General features: G+C 48.6%; 1 protein-coding gene across 1 annotated transcript; it reads right to left on the reverse strand.

The window, feature by feature from the left end:
• Positions 1–3,751: 3,751 nt before the first annotated feature.
• Positions 3,752–16,431, reverse strand: MLXIP (MLX interacting protein). Its single transcript, XM_029284038.1, is given in 19 exon segments — positions 3,752–4,303; positions 4,407–4,536; positions 5,379–5,502; positions 6,029–6,156; positions 6,317–6,418; positions 6,909–7,024; positions 7,525–8,122; positions 8,470–8,540; positions 8,950–9,033; positions 10,578–11,175; positions 11,520–11,590; positions 12,000–12,083; positions 12,935–13,053; positions 13,205–13,241; positions 13,490–13,553; positions 14,153–14,245; positions 14,565–14,644; positions 15,209–15,315; positions 16,409–16,431. Coding segments are annotated over 19 exon segments (2,751 nt in total). The 3' UTR covers positions 3,752–4,181.
• Between the last annotated feature and the right edge of the window lie 5,478 nt (positions 16,432–21,909).

Genomic DNA, 21,909 nt, shown 5'->3' on the forward strand with positions numbered 1-21,909 from the left:
CAACTGAAGGAATGTATTTTTGAGTAAGAGTATTTTAATTTAAGGAATGCTGTTAAGGTGCTACTGAAGATTAAGTTTAGTGTTTTAAATTGACATGGATTAATTTTAAGTGAGTCATGTCTTAAATGCAATATGGAATAAATAAATAAATAAACAGATATACAAAAACTAAATGGTTTCTTCTTGAGATTTGGAAACTACATTTCAGTTATTTTATTTCTGCCTTCCAGGGTTTTTAGTTATTCTGCTCAATTAAGATGCCAAACCCTTTCAAATTGGATTCTGGGTTCAAATTCCACCTTCTTGAAAATCATTCTAGAAGCTTGAAATCCACTAATTCTGACACGGAGTTTGAGGGACAAAAATACACGTAGTTCTCGAATTACGACGTAGAATGAAGCCCAAATTTTCTGTGGCTAAGCAAGGCTGCTTGTTCGGAGAGTTGTACCCCATTTTACGCCCCATTTCTTGGCAGTTGTTAAGCGAATCACGCGGTCATTAAGCAAGCTTTGCTTGTCAGAAGGTTGCAAAAGGTGATAAATGATCCCCGGGATGCTGCAGCCGTCCTAAGTACATGTCAGTTGCCAAGCATCTGAATTCTGATCACGTGACCCTGGGGGTGCTGCAAAGGGTGAACGCCAGTCACAAATCCCTTTTTTCAGCAGTGTTGTAACTGCAAACATCCAGACAACTGATTTTTAGCAAACCAAAGGTGAGGCAAAGTTCTGCCCACAGGCATCCGATGCCGTTCTTGCTGTCAAAAATCGTGTCAACAGGTCCGCTTTTATGGATTACATCTCCGTCTATGGAGATTCTCCATCATTCAGGTCCTGGTTGTCCCAAAGGGGCCTTTTCAGGAGGCAACTGGACATCCTTTTTTTTCTTTGAAGAGGTTTCGCTTCTCCTCCAAGAAGCTTCTTCAGTTCTGATGGGATGGTGGGGAATGGAAGGATTTATACTCATTCATACAAACGACCAGCGGTCTGCAAGGTGTATAAATCCTTCCATTCCCCGCCATCCCAAGACGCTTCTTGGATGAGAAGCGAAACGTCTTCAGAGAAGAACACGGAAGCCCAGTTGCCATCTTTGGGGTTACACCTCCTTATGCTTCAGCTCCTAAAGAAAATTCATCAAAAGATTTTATCCACCCGGCTCAAGTCTACTTACAGGTCTGAAGAGAAGTAAGAGAAGCTTCAAGGCCTCCAGACAAGCTCCATTTTCATAACCAGCCTAGCAATCAAAGCAGAGGACTCTACAGCCATCTGCCATGAGGACTAGCAGGGTGGATTTTGGGGCACATCTTACAAGGCTGAGAAATTCGGCAGCCAGCAAGTCACACCTCGCCAGTTTGGAGCGTCTGAACCACACCGAACTGTCTTCTTGTCACTTGGCAACCTCTGAAACTCTGAGCTGATCTAAACAGGATGTGTTTCTCTACCACATGAATGCAACAGAGCTCACAGGTCCCCAAATGTCTTGTGTGGAATCCTGGTGGAAGGGGAAAAAATGGCTATTTTTTTAAAAAAAATTATAATAATGGGGGGGAAATGGCTCAGGTGTCAAAGCTAAGGCACCCCTTTGCTCTCGGATCTCCCCACCCTGGGGGGCTTAAATGGCTGATGGTCCCAGATGCTTCTGTCTCACGGTTCCAATGTTGCACACTTATGGATCCGATCATCTCGAATTCTAAGGCAAGTGATCGGACGGAAAAAAGTTACATGTTTAAAGCTCCTCAAAAATAGCATTTTATTTCTGTTGTCTCATAAAAAAAAATGCAGTGATGTTATCGGACAATCGAAACGCAAGCAAATTGCCACAGAATTGGGAGTTTCATGCATCAGAAATCTAGATAACAAAGGCAGCGGCTTAATTCTGCAGCCTTCCAAAAAGGCTATTAATAAAACAAGGAAGAAGAAAAAAAACACGTACAAACTTCATCTTTTTTGCTTGCAAATGAGAGTACAAATTGCCCGATCATTTCAGATCATTATACAGGTAAAATATCTCCCCCGAGGCTAAAAATCCCGATTGCATTGCTAAAAAGGCATGCATCTTTTTTTGCCTGTCTGTTGCAGATTAAAATCAGCCCCAACCCCACTGAACAATATTGAAACTGCATTAGCAATAACTGTTCCAAAAGCACGCCAGCTTATCACCCGTGCTCCATCCAGGTGATCAAAGTGATTGTGGAGTTTGCAGTAGAAGAACAAAGAGGGGAAGCTGAGCCAATGCATCGCATACCCAGATCCTGCTTTCTGGGTGGAGAGCACCCAAACAGCAGAGATGGACTTCAACTCCCAGAAATCCCCAAGCCTGGGGATTCTGGGAGTTGAAGTCCATGCATCTTAAAAGTTCAAGGAAGACTGTTCTAGAGCATAAAAGTTGCCCAGATGAACCAGTTCTAAGGTAGAACATGGCTCTCTATTGGTGCCTAGAGATGGGGTGGATGTCGGTTTGCCTGAGAGCCATTTTAGAGCTTAAATCACAATCTCAACCCAGACACCCCTTTCCAACAGTTGTGGTCTGAAGGACTAGAGAGCCTACTATCTATCATACAAAGCCAGCTTATCTTACCCATGAGATAATCTGTCTCCATAAAGTTCAGAAGTCTGGGTCGACGGCAACCCTCACTGCTATCAAGATTTCTTTACCAGCCATGTCCTACTCTGTGGATGGAAAGCCACTGTGGTTCACACTCAAGGCTGGTACGGCGTATTGCGTGGAGTGGCGAAGTAGGACATCTTCCACGCTGGAGGCCAATACTGGAAACTCAAGAACTTCTGATGGGCAATCCTGGTGCAAAATTCAAAACCGGTTAACCCTAGAAGGCACCTCTTCTTTGAAGGTCACTTTCTGAGATTTGTGAGAATGACACACGCACAAAGAAGTGAGACAGAAAACATGGAAGAGAGGACATTTCCACTGCAGGTAAGCCTCCAAGAGACACCGGGATGGCTACCGTAGGAAGGCGGCCCTGGATGAGACACGCCGACTAGAATTCAACCCGTTTGTCTTATGTTCTTAAGCTGACTGTCTGCTTTTTTGTTCTTCTCCTGCACTTTCAAACTATTATTATTATTCCCCAAAGAAGGGGGGAAATTGCACTGTTATGTGCAAAAGTACATCTGTGGAAACAGGCTCCACTAGACAGCCTGCCGAGGGGGGCTTGAGACAAGTGGGCTCTTCTAAGGCAGATGGGACCCCCAAGACCCCCGGTTGTACTAGAAAATGGCCTGGAAGGTTGAAAGAAAGAGCCAAGAGTCAAGAGTCAAAGAGTTGAATCAAAGAGCTAAAAGTCTCTTGGGCTGCCAAGGTCCTGATGAACCATCACTGTCTGTTATGGAGGAAAAAAATTCATAGCTATTCTGGGTATTACTGTTGAAATAGGGGAGATAATAATGTGCTTTTTGGCTTGTTCTGCACAACTCCTGGCAGCTTCAGATGAGGGCTGTCCGAACGGGCGAGGGCAAGAGATCTTCAGAGATCCCATCTCTGATCTGCCAAGCTGGTGAAGATCTAGTCTCGTGCTACCCTTTCTCTCCAATAGCAATAACAGCAGCATTTAGGCTTACATACTACCTCATAGTGCTTTACGAGCACTCTGAGAAATTTACAATGTAGAGCAAATCCCAACCTTCCGGGTCCTCATTTTGCCAACCTCGGAAGGACGGGAGGCTGAGTCAACTTCGAACCCCGTCAGGATCGAGCTCCAGGCTGCGGGAAGAGCTTTGGCCTGCAACGCTGCATTCTAACCACTGCACCACTTGCGACTGAGGTCAGGTTGGAGAAAAAGCTGATTCCTACTGCATATATTTGAGAGAGGTTGCATTGAAGGGGGCGTCTATTGCTGGAAACAGTTTCCCTGAGTTGCATTTTCACATTGGACCAAAGCGTTGGAGAACCTCAACTCTCTGCTCTCCCCAGCGTAACGCTCGGTTGGATGATGCCTCTTGTCCCTGATGGTGAGTCAACACAAGGAAGCTTCGGAGGCCTCCTTCTACAGCTGGACGCCCTCCACACTGTGGGGAAATACAAGCCTTGGATTCTCGGCTAGCAGGTGGGCTGAGAAAGACAAGGGGAGCTTGTTGCTACACCTCTGGAGGAAGTCCCAGACTGGGGAAGCTGATCAAGTCTCTGTTGAGTCCGGGACGCCCGCCGTGAGTTGAGCGTGTCTTCTTCTGTTACGTTTCCCCAGGTGTTTTCTGGAGTTTGCCCAAGGCCTGGCTGGCTTGCTCCTGCAAGAGGGACGGGTCGGAGAGGATGGAGGTGGTGGTGCTTAAGTGCCGGAGACTGTTCAGGACCACTAGGAGAAAGGAGGGTGCAGAAGAAACCATCCAGCCCGGTTAATTAAGACGGCGGCATCCCAAACAGAGATTTTACAGGATCTCGGGAGCAGCTCAACTTACTGGGCCTCAGGACGGGGAGCGAGCAGTGCTTGTCCAGCCACATCAAGGCCGTCCGGTTCAGCTCCTGCAGGCTGGTGGTGGACACCATCTCGTTGAAGGTTTCAAACAGAGGCTGGATGAGGACGCTGAACTGCAGAAGGGGGGGGGGGTTAAGGTGCAAACACACAGCTGGAGATTTCTGGACACTAAGGGACACTCGGGGGAGGGGAGGGGAGGGGGCTGGAAGGCAAGGGCACCTCTGGGGAAATGTAGCAGGTTAAATCGAGGCAGAGGTCCAACCAGCTCTGTTGGTTTATGAAGCTCCCCGGGTCTTTCTCCAGAAGTATGAGAAGTTGGAGAGCGCTGCCAGTCACGAAGACAAGCAGGGGGTTCTACGGAAACTACTGCTTTTTCCAGTTCCATCCATCCTCATTCCATTATTCCTTCCTTCCTTCCTTCCTTCCTTCCTTCCTCCTTCCTTCCTCCCTCCTTCCTTCCTCCTTCCTTCCTTCCTTCCTCCCTTCCTCCCTCCTTCCTTCCTTCTTCCTTCTTTCCTTCCTTCCTTCCTTCCTTCCTCCTTCCTTCCTTCTTCCTTCTTTCCTTCCTTCCTTCCTTCCTTCCTTCCTTCCTTCTTGAAGTGCTCCTGAATCCCCCTTTTTTTTAACCACTCTAAAAAGATCTTCAGGACATTTGGAATAAAACCTGTAAAATTCACGACTTGAAAACGCAGCAAGGATCCAGCCAGCTTTAAACATGGTTTAAAAATGACATCAGGGAAGGTAGCTGAGGGAAGGAGGGATGCCCCAGCAACCTAGCAGAGATTCCAGGTTCAGGGGCAGTGTACCTCCGAAGGACCAGTCCTCTCCCCTTCCCACTTCTCCTGTGTAGTCCCCAATGGGCCCTCCTGCCTTGCTAAAATCACTTCCTAATTCTCTTCTTTCCATATTCGACCTTTGGGCCTTCCCTAGTTTCGCGCACACCAAAGCAGGATACAATCCAGAATTTCAAGTTTTGCTGGCTCCGGTTTTGGATGTAGTCTTCAAACATGTTCCTCATCTGGTCAAACCGCTGCCTTGTGATGGGCACCCCGGTGGCAGGCAACTGTTGCTGGCAGGAACTGGAGAAGGAAAAAGAAAAAGAAAGAAGAAGAAAGAAAAAGAAAAAGAAAAAGAAAAAGGAAGAAGAAGAAGAAGAAGAAGAAGAAGAAGAAGAAGAAGAAGAAGAAGAAGAAGAAGAAGAAGAAGAAGAAGAAGAAGAAGAAGAAGAAGAAGAAGAAGAAGAAGAAGAAAAAAAAAGAAAAAAAAAGAGGGAAGGAGGGAGTTGTTTACAAGTAGTCCTTGACTTACAAACGTTTTGGTTGGTGACTGTTCAAAGCTATAAAGCCACTGAACAAAGTGACTTTACAGCCAGTCCTCCCACTTACGACCACTGAAGGACCCCCACGGTCCCCTGATCAAAATCTGGATGTGCTTGGCAACCAGCATGTACTTACGACGGCCGCAGTGTCCTGGGGCCAGGTTAATAATTTTTTTAGCCTTTCTTTTCAGCATTTTTATGAGATGGGTGGCCGTTTAAACCAATTAAGCCAAGACACAAAGGAGAGAGAAAACGTCTGTGTAGCTACTCTGGGTCTGAGTCCTCACATGATGGCCGCGTTCAGCTCGACCGTCTCTTCCCGAAGGCGCCGGGCTTCCCCCTGCATTTGCAAGCGCTCCTGCTGCAGCTTGGCAATGTACTCGACGGTCTTCTGGAGGGTGAGGGCGTGGCTGATCTGCGGGGGGGGCAAAAAGAGGGTCCAGATAGGGGGGAGCTATGCGACACCACCCTGGGCCTGAAATCTGGCATGAAGGAGGAGGTGGAGGTGGAGGTGGAGGAGGTGGAGGTGGAGGAGGAAAACTTTTTGGGGATCCCCCTCTCTGAAAACCACTTACCGATTTAGAGTTTGGGGAGACCAGGCTGTTGAGGTTGCCAAAGCCAATCTTGATACTGAATCTCCGTTTCTGCTCCGCTGAGATATGCTTCATTCTGTGACTCTGTGCCCATCAAAACAAAACAATCACACACACACACACCCCATTACTTTAACCGTGTTACCTGAAGCTCAGGGTGTCATGTGTCTGAGTAACGAAACACTTAAAAGGACTTTCAGGCATGTTTTCTCCTAAAAGCATTTATTAATGTTACAGATATGCCAGCACAGCATGGGGGAATGCTTAGAACTGCTTCTCTTCCGTTACGCATAGCATTCCAAACATTTCCCTCCCACCCTTTTTTGGGGTCATGGTTCACATCTTCCAATCAACTTGGAAGATGTGATTTACATCCGGTTTCTTTTCCCCTTCTGCCTGGTTTAACAAGAATATACAGTATTTGCAGCGTTGACACAGGGATTCTCCCCCCTCCCCGTCCGTCCCTAACCTGGATGGGCCGCGAAGGGTGAGGTGCTCTCTCTGGGCCGGATCCCAAATCTTTGGAATCCGAAAGCTTGGAAAACTCGTGTGAGGTTTCCAGATTTCAACCCACCTTGAAAAGCGGCTCCGGGGTGCCTTTCCTGGAGCGGCTGCTCTGCGGGGACTGAGGGCCGAGGCCCTGCTCGGACGGGTGGGGGGAGGCCTGTCTCGACGGCTGGCAGTCCCGGACTTGGGGAGAGAAGAAACGACACACACACACACACAGCCCGTCAGCTAAATGCAGCTAAGCTGCCACAGTGAAAGAGGGACAGTCTCTTTTCACTGAAATATAAAACCAGACCTCGACTTACGACGTTTCGTTTAGGGACTGCTCGAAGCTACAACGGCACTGAACGAAGGGACTTAGGATCCTTTTTCACACCTACGGCCGTTGCAGCGTCCCCAGGGTCAGGAGATCAAAATTCAGAGGCGTGGCCACCGGTTCCTATTTACGACGGTCCCCTTTTGCGACCTTCTGACAAGCAAAGTCCACGGGGGAAGCCATATTCGCTTAACGACCGCCTTACTAACTTAACAACTGCAGTGATTCATTTAACAACCGTGGCAAAGGAAGGTCATAAAGCAGGGCACAACTCATTGAACCGTCTCACTGAGCAATGGAAATTGTGGTCGTAAGTCAAGGACTACCCATACGCTGCCCAGAGCCCCTCCCCAAGGCAGCCCCTCACCTGGGGAGAGGAAGGCACTGTTCAGCATCAAAGGCACGGGCTCCGCTGGGGCGGGCGCGATCTGCTGGGGTTTCCTGGGCCGCAGCCCCGGGCCCGCCAGGGGGAGGACGAAGGGCGTCGGCGGCTGCAGGAGGCCGTGGGGGTGCACCACCGCCGTCTGGAGTGTGGCCAAGAGTCCCGCCGGGCCGTGGCTGAAGGTGGTGGCCGGCACGTTCTGCGTGGGGGTGGCCGAGGCGGTGTGGGTGATGACGGAAGGCTTGCCGGGCCCGAACTTCGGAGCCTCGGCGGGGGTGAAGAGGGGCACCGGCAAGGCCAGGTCCGGGTTCAAGGAGAGGAGGGTCTGCTGCGGCGGTTGGGAAGGGACCTCCCCCTGGAGAGGCAGCCCCAGAGTCGGGAAGCGAGGCAGGAAGTGGGGCTGGCCGGTCAGGGGCAGCTCTGGGGGGAAGCCAGGGGTCTGCAGGCAAGGCTCCTCGCTCCTCAGGCCCAGGCACTGGTCAGGGGAGAGAATGGAGTCAGGCTCCGGAGGGGCCACCAGCTCTTCCCCCAGGCTCACCGTCGGAAGCGGGCTGCGTAAAGAGGTCGCGGAGAGGCTGGAGGTCTGAAAAGGGAAGGGAGGCCTGTTACATCTCTTATAAAAATAATATATCTTTATTATTTGACCGGTAATAAAAGGGCAACCAATCAGTGTTTCTCAAGCTTGAGCACTACTTTAAGGGAGGTGGACTTCAGCTGTGCCGGCTGGGGAATTCTGGGAGTTGAAGTCCAGCCCTCCTAAAGTGGCCGAGGTTGAAAAATACTGCAACAAATAATAAAAGGATGGAATTTTTTAAAGCCGGGCTTGAAAATTCACGCAGCACGATGGGGAAAACATTGGCTACCCAGTCAACTCGGATGCCCTGCACCGCCTCACCGTCCCACTTCAGCCTCACCTCTTCCCTCTCTCACCTGGGCACAATGTTCCGTGGCCCCTGGCAAAGAGGCACTGGGTGTCAGGCTGGCAGGAAAGGCAAAAATATCTGGCCAAGACAGAAGGAAAGGAAGCAGATCCTCGTTATATTTCCTCAGCTCTTTTAGAACAAGGCAGCTCTGTTTCGTTATCTAACTACGTTGCCTAGTTGGGTAAATGTCTGCAAGAAAACCACCGAGGTGAGAGAACGCCAAGGACCCCACAATCCTCCTCCTCCTCTCTACCAACCCCCCTCCCTTCTAGCACTGATGACGTTACCTAGTTGGGTCATGAAACGTCTGCCAGGAAACCACCAAGCTCAGAGAACACCCACCACCCCGTCATTATTTGTGACTTCACAGACACATCCCTACAGCTGGAGACAACATTTCGGCCCCTTCCAATTCCACAGGGATCCTTTCCGTCTAAGGGTTGCCGCTGCTGGCTGAGATTGGCACTTTGGAACCAGTCATGCTTACCTGGGAAAAATTCCAAAGTCTCCATCCAGTTGGGCTGCAGAGGGTAGAGTCCCGGCTGGATCATGTCAGCGTTGCCCATGTGTGCTGGAAAGAGGTGAAAAACCAGAGCATCTGTCAAGAGCTCCCGCAGAAGCGAAGGAAGGCGAAGAAAGAGGTGAGCCATAAGGAGGGACAAAACAAGAGGCATCCTTCCACAATGAACTCAGTTTGGAAGTTGTGGAGAGAATGGGAGGAGGATTCCAACTTCAGATCCCAACAGATCCCAACCATTAGGAACCGGTCCCCATCTCTGCTGAGGTTTTGGGAGTGAAGGTGCCTGCCATCTCCCGAGGGGCAGCCCGGCTGTTCGGGGCCCTCCGGCTGTTCGTAGGAAGGATGCACTGTGGGAGCTTTGGATACCACCCGATCCTAACAGGGGCAGCCACAGGAAGTCCTTGACTTACGGCCATAATTCAGCCCTGTAGCTAAGCGAGACGCTTGTTGCGAATTTTGCCCCGTTTTACAACCTTTCTTGCTGCGGCTGTTCACTTAGCGACGTGGTTGTTAAGTGATCTGGCTTCCCCCCACTGACTCAGCTTCTCCAAAGGTCGCAAAAGGGGATCACGTGAACCCCGGGACGCTGCAACCGTCATAAATGTGAGTCAGCTGACAAGTGTCTGAATTTCGATCGTGTGACNATGGGGGAATGCTTAGAACTGCTTCTCTTCCGTTACGCATAGCATTCCAAACATTTCCCTCCCACCCTTTTTTGGGGTCATGGTTCACATCTTCCAATCAACTTGGAAGATGTGATTTACATCCGGTTTCTTTTCCCCTTCTGCCTGGTTTAACAAGAATATACAGTATTTGCAGCGTTGACACAGGGATTCTCCCCCCCCCCCCGTCCGTCCCTAACCTGGATGGGCCGCGAAGGGTGAGGTGCTCTCTCTGGGCCGGATCCCAAATCTTTGGAATCCAAAAGCTTGGAAAACTCGTGTGAGGTTTCCAGATTTCAACCCACCTTGAAAAGCGGCTCCGGGGTGCCTTTCCTGGAGCGGCTGCTCTGCGGGGACTGAGGGCCGAGGCCCTGCTCGGACGGGCGGGGGGAGGCCTGTCTCGACGGCTGGCAGTCCCGGACTTGGGGAGAGAAGAAACGACAACCAACACACACACACACACACACAGCCCGTCAGCTAAATGCAGCTAAGCTGCCGCAGTGAAAGAGGGACAGTCTCTTTTCACTGAAATATAAAACCAGACCTCGACTTACGACGTTTCGTTTAGGGACTGCTCGAAGCTACAACGGCACTGAACGAAGGGACTTAGGATCCTTTTTCACACCTACGGCCGTTGCAGCATCCCCAGGGTCAGGAGATCAAAATTCAGAGGCTTGGCCACTGGTTCCTATTTACAACGGTCCCCTTTTGCAACCTTCTGACAAGCAAAGTCCACAGGGGGAAGCCATATTCACTTAACGACCGCCTTACTAACTTAACAACTGCAGTGATTCGTTTAACAACCGTGGCAAAGGAAGGTCATAAAGCGGGGCACAACTCATTGAACCGTCTCACTGAGCAATGGAAATTGTGGTCGTAAGTCAAGGACTACCCATACGCTGCCCAGAGCCCCTCCCCAAGGCAGCCCCTCACCTGGAGAGAGGAAGGCACTGTTCAGCATCAAAGGCACGGGCTCCGCTGGGGCGGGCGCGATCTGCTGGGGTTTCCTGGGCCGCAGCCCCGGGCCCGCCAGGGGGAGGACGAAGGGCGTGGGCGGCTGCAGGAGGCCGTGGGGATGCACCACCGCCGTCTGGAGTGTGGCCAAGAGTCCCGCTGGGCCGTGGCTGAAGGTGGTGGCCGGCACGTTCTGCGTGGGGGTGGCCGAGGCGGTGTGGGTGATGACGGAAGGCTTGCCGGGCCCGAACTTCGGAGCCTCGGCGGGGGTGAAGAGGGGCACCGGCAAGGCCAGGTCCGGGTTCAAGGAGAGGAGGGTCTGCTGCGGCGGTTGGGAAGGGACCTCCCCCTGGAGAGGCAGCCCCAGAGTCGGGAAGCGAGGCAGGAAGTGGGGCTGGCCGGTCAGGGGCAGCTCTGGGGGGAAGCCGGGGGTCTGCAGGCAAGGCTCCTCGCTCCTCAGGCCCAGGCACTGGTCAGGGGAGAGGATGGAGTCAGGCCCCGGTGGGGCCACCAGCTCTTCCCCCAGGCTCACCGTCGGAAGCGGGCTGCGTAAAGAGGTCGAGGAGAGGCTGGAGGTCTGAAAAGGGAAGGGAGGCCTGTTACATGTCTTATAAAAATAATATATCTTTATTATTTGACCGGTAATAAAAGGGCAACCAATCAGTGTTTCTCAAGCTTGAGCACTTTAAGGGAGGTGGACTTCAGCTGTGCCGGCTGGGGAATTCTGGGAGTTGAAGTCCAGCCCTCCTAATGTGGCCGAGGTTGAAAAATACTGCAACAAATAATAAAAGGATGGAATTTTTTAAAGCCGGGCTTCAAAATTCACGCAGCACGATGGGGAAAACATTGGCTACCCAGTCAACTCGGATGCCTTGCACCGCCTCACCATCCCACTTCAGCCTCACCTCTTCCCTCTCTCACCTGGGCACAATGTTCCGTGGCCCCTGGCAAAGAGGCACTGGGTGTCAGGCTGGCAGGAAAGGCAAAAATATCTGGCCAAGACAGAAGGAAAGGAAGCAGATCCTCGTTATATTTCCTCAGCTCTTTTAGAACAAGGCAGCTCTGTTTCGTTATCTAACTACGTTGCCTACTTGGGTAAATGTCTGCAAGAAAACCACCGAGGTGAGAGAACACCAAGGACCCCACAATCCTCCTCCTCCTCTCTACCAACCCCCCTCCCTTCTAGCACTGATGACGTTACCTAGTTGGGTCATGAAACGTCTGCCAGGAAACCACCAAGCTCAGAGAACACCCACCAGCCCGTCATTATTTGTGACTTCACAGACATATCCCTACAGCTGGAGACAACATTTCGGCCCCTTCCAATTCCACGGGGATCCTTCCCGTCTAAGGGTTGCCGCTGCTGGCTGAGATTGGCACTTTGGAACCAGTCATGCTTACCTGGGAAAAATTCCAAAGTCTCCATCCAGTTGGGCTGCAGAGGGTAGAGTCCCGGCTGGATCATGTCAGCGTTGCCCATGTGTGCTGGAAAGAGGTGAAAAACCAGAGCATCTGTCACACGGGCTTCTAGAGAGCAAGAGCTCCCGCAGAAGTGAAGGAAGGCGAAGAAAGAGGTGAGCCGTAAGGAGGGACAAAACAAGAGGCATCCTTCCACAATGAACTCAGTTTGGAAGTTGTGGAGAGAATGGGAGGAGGATTCCAACTTCAGATCCCAACAGATCCCAACTATTAGGAACCGGTCCCCATCTCTGCTGAGGTTTTGGGAGTGAAGGTGCCTGACATCCCCCGAGGGGCAGCCCGGCTGTTCGGGGCCCTCCGGCTGTTCGTAGGAAGGATGCACTGTGGGAGCTTCGGATACCACCCGATCCTAACAGGGGCAGCCACAGGAAGTCCTTGACTTACGGCCATAATTCAGCCCCAAATTTATGTGGCTAACCGAGACGTTTGTTGCGAATTTTGCCCCGTTTTACAACCTTTCTTGCTGCGGCTGTTCACTTAGCGACGTGGTTGTTAAGTGATCTGGCTTCCCCCCACTGACTCAGCTTCTCCAAAGGTCGCAAAAGGGGATCACGTGAACCCCGGGACGCTGCAACCGTCATAAATGTGAGTCAGCTGACAAGTGTCTGAATTTCGATCGTGTGACCGCGGGGAGGCTGCGACCGTCCTAAGCATAGAAACAGTCCTAAGTCCTTTTTTTAAAAGTGCAGTTGTCCCTTCAAACGGTCACTAAACGAACTGTTGTAAGTTGAGGACTGCCTACAAGGGGGAGCAGACTTGGGAGATATTTGGGGGCTAGTTTTGTGGGTTGGGGTGGGGGCAATTAGACGGGGAATTAGCAGCCGCGAGGCCTGATGGAGGGGAACGCAAAGCCCTACCTCTCTCCTTCGGATTCGGCCAGGTGAGGAGCTGGTGACTGGACAGCGTAGAGAACAGGGTGTCTGAAGATCCCGACATGTAATCGTCCGTGGTGAAGAACTCTTCCAGTTCCATGGGGCTGTCTTTCCTGAAGAAGCCATCATCCTGGGGGTGGGGTGGGGGGGTGGAGAAGGACAGGAAAAGGTGAAGCAGAGAAACGTGGGATCCTGCAGGATTCTTCAGAGGAGAAAATGAGTATAGCTCTGAAATTGATGTTAATCCTTTAAGACAGGGGTGTCCAACCTTGGCCATTTTAAGACTTGTGGACTTCAACTCCCAGAATTCCCTAGCCAGCATTGGATTATGTATTATTATTACAGTGGACTTCCCCCCCACCCCCACCCTGGTTCTTCTCTTCTATAAAATTTCCAACTTCCAAAGTGCTCTACTTGAGCGTTCAGGTGGAGCAGATCCTCTATTCAATCAATCAAACATATAATCTGGATTTGTTTCAGTCATTCATTTGTTGGAAAAACTTAAGGAGGTCTCTCCTGAACTGAGAAAAAAAAAAAAACCGATAGTCAAAATAATGTTTACCTGGACCAAACTGGACAGGTCTTCATCTTTGTGCTTTTGTAACTGGGGAACAAAGAGAAAGGAAATTGAAATAATTGAAAGCAAAACTGAAACAGGAAGGAAGGAAGGAAGGAAGGAAGGAAGGAAGGGAGGGAGGAAGGAAGGACAATTTTCCAACTTGGAGCAGAATTTGAGTCACGCACTTTATGGGATCCAAATCAGTTTACTACAGGGCTAGAAACACAGCCGATACCCCAAAGTTATGCAGACAAGATACAAAAGAAGACCAGCCATTATTATGCCTTAAAGACACCCCCAAATATTCCCCAAATATTATCTCATTATCTCTGCTGTTTGACTAAGCTGCCTGATTTGAGCCTGGCCTGTTTGCTTGGCAAGAGAATCATCTCAGTTATTGGGGCCTCTAACTGGGAATTCTGCCATCTGAAGTCCCAAACCCAGCAGAATGGGGAGAGTTGGAACACGCTATGTTAGAAGGTTAAGTTGTATTGTCATAAACCAGTTGCCGTTGGACCCACACAGTTAAGTTTTCTAACTCTGTTCAGCTCCTTGACAAGCTAAAGCTCAGGAGGCAACTCCCTGGCAAAATGGAATTATTTTTACCCAAAATATCAGCCATTTAAGAAAAAAAAAAGACATACTCTTTTCTTGAAGTAAGTTCGCCACTTGTGATATTCTCGGATGACTATGTCAATCCGCCGCCTCCAATATTTCTCGTTCGTTCGACTACTACCCTAAAAGGAAAAGAAACGTGGTAGGAACAGGAGAGATCAAAGGAATTTCAGACAAGCCAACTCAACTCAACTCAACCCAACTCAACCCAACCCAACCCAACTCAACCCAACCCAACCCAACCCAACTCAACCCAACCCAACCCAACCCTTTACCAGCGTAAGTTGGAAATCCAAGGTCACTATTACTGCCCATGGATGTCTCCCCACAAACCCCTCCAGGAAGTCCCAAATAGCACACTCTCAGGAAGGAATCAGCTAAAGGCCAGGAAGCTGATCTACAAGAAGGGGGAGCTGGGACAAGTGGCTTCAATGCACCCACCTGGTCTACCTCAGGAACATCCACAGAACCATCCAGGGGGGTCACAAAATTGCACACGGGGTTCTTCCTCTTCTCTAGATCTGAAAGAGAGCGAGAGGCTTTGCCAGATGGGTTCCTGATGTGCATGTTTGATGTTTCCAAATTCAGACGTTCTCTTTTAGATTATTTAATGGTGCATGCCTCTCTTAGTCATTGTGCTTTTTTTAAACGATGTTAGAACAAGAATAAAACTTCCACAAAAAAAATAAATAAATACAGGCCCAAACATTATGCCCAGGGAAGGTGGTGGGCCAGAAAGAGAGGCCGGCCAAAAACCCTCTTGGAATCCAAGCAAGAACAGATCATGCCTTGCTCCTGATCAACTGCGGGAGACCGTCTTGCTTTCCTACGAATCCTTCACGGGATTCTGACAATAGGTTAAAATCCAGTTCCTTTAGGGAATATTAAGGGGCGATATTTTGCCACACCTCCCCTTTTCTGTTTGCAAAAAAACACATTTAAAAATTCCCTTCTCTTGCAGGAGAGATCTTGTGAAGAAGCAAATTATAGCTGTTTTGAAATAACCGGACTCTTTCTGGTCCTAACTGAGAGGTGAATTTCTCTTTTTAAGAGCTCTTTGGGGACAATGTTTGTGTGTTACTCACACTGAATGTACCAAGCCCTCCAGATGGCATTGTTGAGTCGGATTTTGTCTCGACACAATAACTTCAACCCTTTGAAGTTCTTCCACTTGGGGGAAACCAAGGTCCCACTGTAACAAAGCAGAGCAGATTTGTATGAAGACAAAGACAAATCACCAGCTCTGGAGTCTGCCCTGCCTTTCCTAAACCTTTGGAAGGAATCGCAAGGGGTTTTTCTTTTTCATGCCAGTTCCCAGTTTTGGAGCACCCCAAAATGGTTAACTTTTGGAATTTGTCACATTTTCTTCAACGGGAACCAGTTGCCGGGAAGGTATTCTAAAAGCTGAGCCTGTTCTAAGAAGGGAGGGAAAAAAATGTGTTTATGGTTTGGAAACGAAGAGAACCTGCAGCTTCCACCAAGAAAAAAGAACTGTGCTACCGAGTTGTTTAAAAGTAGACAGCAATTATTTTCAGAAGGATTGGTTTGAGCCAAACTGGTAGTGTTTCTCACCTGAAGAGGGGTGGACTTCCACTCCCAGAATTCCCCAGCCAGCAAGCTGGCTAGAAATCTACCCATGTTGGCTAGAGAATTCTGGGAGCTGAAGTCCACCCCTCTTCAAGTTGCCGAGGGCGAGAAACACTGTTCCAGATCCTGAAAAATCAGGAAGGTACTTCTCTTTCCAAGCTTTCATCCGCCAGGTAGGCTGGAAAAGCAACCCCCAAATTTCTCCAGGTAAAATGGCCAAAGGAATTCCGAGCTAAAGTTCCACAAGATGGGAATCTGCATGTTTGGGAAACACTGCAACGTCCCTTCTCCCCCTACCCAACAGACCTCTTCAATTTCCACTTTTAATTCAACGCTACTGATTTCTTTGGCTGTCTCTGAGTTGACCAGCTTCCCCAACCGATGCTGGCTAACCCCACCCCACTGCTCTGTTCTGGGTTCTGCTCCATCCATTGCCTGCCTGCTCCTCTCTTTGATGACATTATTCCTGAAATAATCCTGTAAGGGCCCACAGCCGTGACGGACTTAAGTCTAGACAGGGCAGGCGTGACAGCTGCCTCTCCTTCTGTTCCATCACTCGGGAAAATCTCCTTTGAAGCTTTCCAGGCGGAATAGCCAAAGGCCTTGATGCCAGCCAGGGGTGCCTCAGCCCTCGCCAGGCTTTGGAAAGCAATAAGCAATAATAAAGAAACCGCATGCATGCAGGCGCCAGTTTTTACTTCAAACGCTGCAGCTCCTTCATTTTCCCTCTGGACCGTAAACAGCAGTTGCTAGAAATCTTTCCCAGGGTCAAGGCCAAAACCGAAAGCAGTGCATGGTCTCCATACCCAAAATAAACAATATATTTTTGGCTCCTATTCACAGTTTCCTCCTAAGGATAATGTGTGTGATGCATATGTGGTATAGGTTAGAGAAATCAAATTTCTCTTACAGGGAAGCAGACGTGTTAATTCCGCTCTCCTTAAGTCAAGACTAACAACCTTTCTTCAAGCAAACGTTCGTTCAATAAATGGTGAAAGGGACCTTGGAGGTCTTCTAGTCCAACCCCCCTCTATGTCTTTCTGAACAAATGAAATCAGATTGGAGGGTGACTGAGGGCCAGCATGGAAGAGGAGGATGGAGAAGGAGCTGCAGATGGGCCTCACAAATGTTCCCACAAACTTTATGACAACTGAGTTCCTGGGAAACTGAGTTGGCTGGAGCTGAACCATATCCTGGACAAGATTTAACAGCAAGAGACGAATCGTCAAGCCCTTTGGAGACCTTATAAATGTCCACCTCTGTGCCAACATTCAGGATAGGTGGCAATTCTGGGTCGATTCCGCATTTCAAGAGGGTTTGTGTGCAGCTCTTCCAAACAATCACGAGTCCAATATTTCATGGGGGGGACCTCTCCAACTGGAGGAAACGGAGCTGGACAAGGCCCCCAACCTCAAGATGGAGCGGTTTCTGACATACAACAGGTGAAGAAACCTGAAACCCGCTTCTGTCAACGAGGGTTGCATCATATTCTCTAAACAACCCAAGGGCCTATAAATACATCAAAGGCAAGTGAGGATCTGGTTCAAACGGTCTGGAACAGAAGCAGCTCACCTCTCACACACTGAGAGACACGGCAGAAAAACCCCTGCAAAGTGTTTCTCGGTTGACCAAGAGGCCAATATGGTGGCAATTAACGGAGAGAGGCTTTTGCTGCTTCCTTCGCCATCTTTGCCCAGACCGTAAGCAAAAATCTTTAATGCAGGGATGGACAACTATGGACCCTTTACGACCTGTGGACTTCAACTCCCAGAATTCATGAGATGGGAATTTGGGGAGTTGAAGTCGACGGATTGTGAAGGGGCCATAGTTGCCCAGCTCTGCTGTAACCGATTTTAATCTGTTAAATTAATTAACAGATCTCATCTGTTCCACTACTTTTTATTATTGGTATCATTATTATTATTTTGCTATTATTATTATAACTTTGCTGTGTTGCATGTACACTGAGTGGTTATGTACCGGAGACAAATTCCTTGTGCCTAATCATAGTGGCCAATAAAAGTATTCTTTCTTTCTTTCTTTCTTTCTTTCTTTCTTTCTTTCTTTCTTTCTTTCTTTCTTTCTTTCCTATCTATCTATCTATCTATCTATCTATCTATCTATCTATCTATCTATCTATCTATCTATCATCTATCTATCTATCTATCTATCTATCTATCTATCTATCTATCTATCTAAGTTGGGAGGGACCTTGGAGGTCTTCCTAGTCCAACCCCCTGCCCAAGAAGGAGACCCTATACCATTCTGGACAGATTGTCCAATCTGTTAATTTCTCCTCCAGCAACGGATCTCTGCTGAAAGCTACCACTTGTGTCTGGAGGCGAAGGGACAGTGGCTGACCCACCCCATCAAGCTTCTGCTCTAGGACAAAATCCAGATTTCTGGCTGGCCCTTATCAGGAGAAGACAAGCCGGAGTGGTTTACAAGGAAGTCAGGCTGGCCCAAACAGTGCCAGAGAAATGTCCAAACTGGAGGCGGTTTTGCCTCGCAGGGACAGCGTCAAGCGATGAGATGGTCAAGCAGCCTCCACTTAGCACTCTGGAGTGGCTGCCTTATCAAGTGGCACTTTATTATCCTATAATGCAGCGAGTGTCCGGTGAAAGGTGCGTCCAGGGAAGGGCTTCCCAGCAGCCTGCGAAGGGACACAACACAAGCTCTCGACAAGCTCGACAAAATGAGCAACATCTTCTTCTGAACGAAGGGCATATAACTGGATTGAAGATGCCATTTCCCCCCTGGCGTATTTATTTTCCGAGCACGGCTTTTCCAATGCCAAAAAAGACTGCTTGGGTGGGGATATGAAAAAGAGAGGGTGCTTCGGGGAAAATCTGCAGACAAAGTGCAGAGGTTTTGTTTCGACCCACAAAGGAAGGTGACAGACCCCTTCCGTACAAGAGGGATGAGAAGCTCTTCAAAAAATCCAAGTGAACCAAGTGAAATTAGGGAGAAGGAAGGGGGGGGGAATGATTTGACATTGAATTCTAGCCCAAACGCCAAGGTGTTTCCCCACGTGGGAAGCCGTAAAAGCACCTGAACTCTTTCACACTTCGCTTATTTGCACCAAGAATAAAACAATCTCACGAACCCTCAGCCTGTTTGTTTAGGTGTGGCATGAAACCTACTTTTAGCACACCCAGAACTGTTTTCTTCTACACTCTCAAAGAAGCTAAAGCAGCTCCTTTTGCAGGCAGGGAGGCATTTCCCAAGCAGCATTTTAAGACCGTTTGAACCCTGCACGGTTCCTAGATTTAAAATTAAGTCTGCTTGCAGTACTCCTACCTGAACTATCACAGCCAGGATTCGAGCATCGGAAAGAAATTGGCTATCGCGCTCAGGAAGAGCAACATTCCTCTCTTTCTTCTGTTCCCCCAAGGGGAAACCACTGTACAGGCAGTCCTCGACTTACAACAATTCATTTAGTGACCGTTCAAAGTTACAACGGCACTAAGAAAAGTGACTTACGATCGTTTTTCACGCTTACGACCGTTGCAGCAGTCCCAGGATCACATGATCAAAATTCAGACGCTTGGCAACTGGCATGTACTTACGACAGTTTCGGTGTCTCGGGATCACATGATCCCCTTTTGCGGACCTTCCGACAAGCAAAGTTGACGGGGAAGCCGGATTCACTTAACAACCGTGTTACTCACTTAACAACTGCAGTGATTCCCTTAACAATGGTGGCAAGAAAGGTTGTTAAATGGGGCAAAACTCACTTAACAAATGTCTCGCTTAACCACATAAATCTTGGGCTCAATTGGGGCCGTACGTTGAGGACAACCTGTAATTCATCCTTACTCCGTTTCAGGACAGGACAAGAAATTCCAAGATTACTTTTTTCCCTCCCTCCCCGGAAAAGTTTCTCTGACTTCTATGTAAATTTAGCCACTAAAGAACGGATAACTCTTCCTGCGGTTAATAAACCAAGATGTCTCTAATTGCAAGCGCACTCATGGCCCAAAGCATCTATGTCACACCTGGGTTTAGGAAAAGTGTTCTTTTTTCACTGCTCCTTCTTGTCTAGCTGAGAAAAGAAGAATGCATGCAAGTGACATTAGTCTTACTCCAGTTCTAGTAGGAATCAGCTACAGAGCAACAAGGGGGCCTCACATTTCACAACAGGCCAAAACTCTTTCTATAAACAGGAAATGAAGTGGGCCGCAAAGAGCTTCCGCTGGGAAGTAAATTAGTAACACAAAACAAAACTCAGGAATAGCACAGGTCACACCTCACAGTCCCAGCATTGTTCCTCCAGGAAAGCGTTCACACATTATCTCCTGGAAGATCTCACTCTCCCATGGAGAGAGGAAGAGGGAGGGAAAGAGGGAGGGAAAGAGTGGGAGAAGGAAGGAGAGGGAGGGAACGAGAGGGAGGGAGAGGGGGAGAGAAGAATAGGGAGAGGGAGAGAGAGAAAGGAAGGGGGAGAGAGAAGGAGAGGGAGAGAGGGAAGGAAAGGGAGAGAAAGGGAGAAAGAGTGGGAGAGAGAGGAGGGAGAGGGAGGGAAGAAGGGAGAGAAAGGGAGGGAGAGAAGAGGATAGGGAGAGGGAGAGAAAGAGAGAAAGAGAAAGAGAGAGAGAAAAAGAGAAAGAGAAAGAGAGGAGGAGAAGGAGAGGAATCTGTAGAAATAGGTGACGTCCAGATAAGACTAGAACTTCTAGAAGTGACAAAAATTAAATATATGAAAATATAACCAGGCAGATGGACAACATATAAATTTAATGTAAATAACAATAATAATAATCACATCCCATATTGCATTTTTCATATGTGCTGAACTGTCCCAACCTCTGCACCTGCGGTGATTCATATGCCATAGAAGGACAACTCTCCACTTCCCTGTAATAACCATTTTTCCGAGGCGCTTAAAATGAGGAAACTCCGGCTACATTTGAGTCATAAAACGGACTCTCCTATCAGCAGGAAAACAGACCAGTTTGGGAACGTGCTTCAGCTCACGGGAGCAAACAGCAAATTTCAGCTGATAAGGCAGCTTTTCAGGAAGACAGTTCCATCCAGGGAAACCACTTCTTTACCAAAACATTACAAGATCCAGAATACAAGTACTCCTCAACTTGGAAGTTGAGGACTATCTGTAAACATAAGGTCCGGGACAAGGAACCCAATCCAATAGCAGAACTGGGCAAGCATTATTTTTATCCAGGGAAAACATTCCCTGTAGATCAGTTGACGGAACTCCAAAAATATATTTATAGTAGGAAAAAAACAGACCACCAAACAGTAGTGACTTTGCTGTAATTACAGTTTGCTGTAATTTTTGCTAACAGTTACAATATGTTGTTTGGTCTGACCAGCCACAGGAGGACCAAACCCTAAATTGGCTTTGAGATGGATCCAGGAAGCTTATTCCTCCGCATATACTTTCATCCTATTTCCTCACCATTATTCAAAAAAGTAAACACTCTGCAAACAAATTGCTGAAGCATAAACATTTCTTGCAACCAGGCAAGCACAATGCTCCTTCCTTGGAATAAGTTCCACATTATAAATATGCTTTTCAAGTTCGTTCTGTGAAGAAGACCATATGTTGATTGCACTTCCTAATATGGGATCAGCTTCAAACCAGAGCAGAATACTGTACATACAGCCGTTACTAGGTGAAACTAGACACAACTTCAGGATAGTTACAACCACAGATTCAGCCTGTTTTTTTGGTTTTTTTTCCCCAAAAGAACAGACTTCATTTGTAATCTTTACATTGCATTTACAGGTACGGTTAAAACATTTTTAGTGCATACAAACACTTTGTTTGGATTTACTGTACTTGTGAATGTGACCTAAATGTAAACATGTCCTTAACTCCGGGCCAGGCAGGCAACATCCAACTCCCCAAGCAGGAGGAACAGAAACCACAGAAATTAAAAAGCAACAAAACCCAGAAATGTTAAAAACGAACAAAGGAAAACAACCCACAAGGTGCCAGATTCAAGCCCCGTTCTTTCTTTCAGAAATACAAGTAGTCCTCACGACTGTGGCGACTATCCACAGTTACGACAGACCCAGACCCCCGCCCCAGAGCGGCTGATGACCCAGTTCTGGCGTTCTGACAGCTGCAGAGACCCCTGAGGTCACGTGACCAGATTTGGGGCACTTGCAAATGGGCTCACCTTTGCAGTCAGTTGCAGCGTTCCACAATCACGTAATCATGGGGGGGGGGGGG

Source organism: Protobothrops mucrosquamatus, unplaced genomic scaffold, assembly GCF_001527695.2.
Source record: "Protobothrops mucrosquamatus isolate PMUCROS unplaced genomic scaffold, P.Mucros_1.0 scaffold342, whole genome shotgun sequence".
NCBI lineage: Eukaryota > Metazoa > Chordata > Lepidosauria > Squamata > Viperidae > Protobothrops > Protobothrops mucrosquamatus.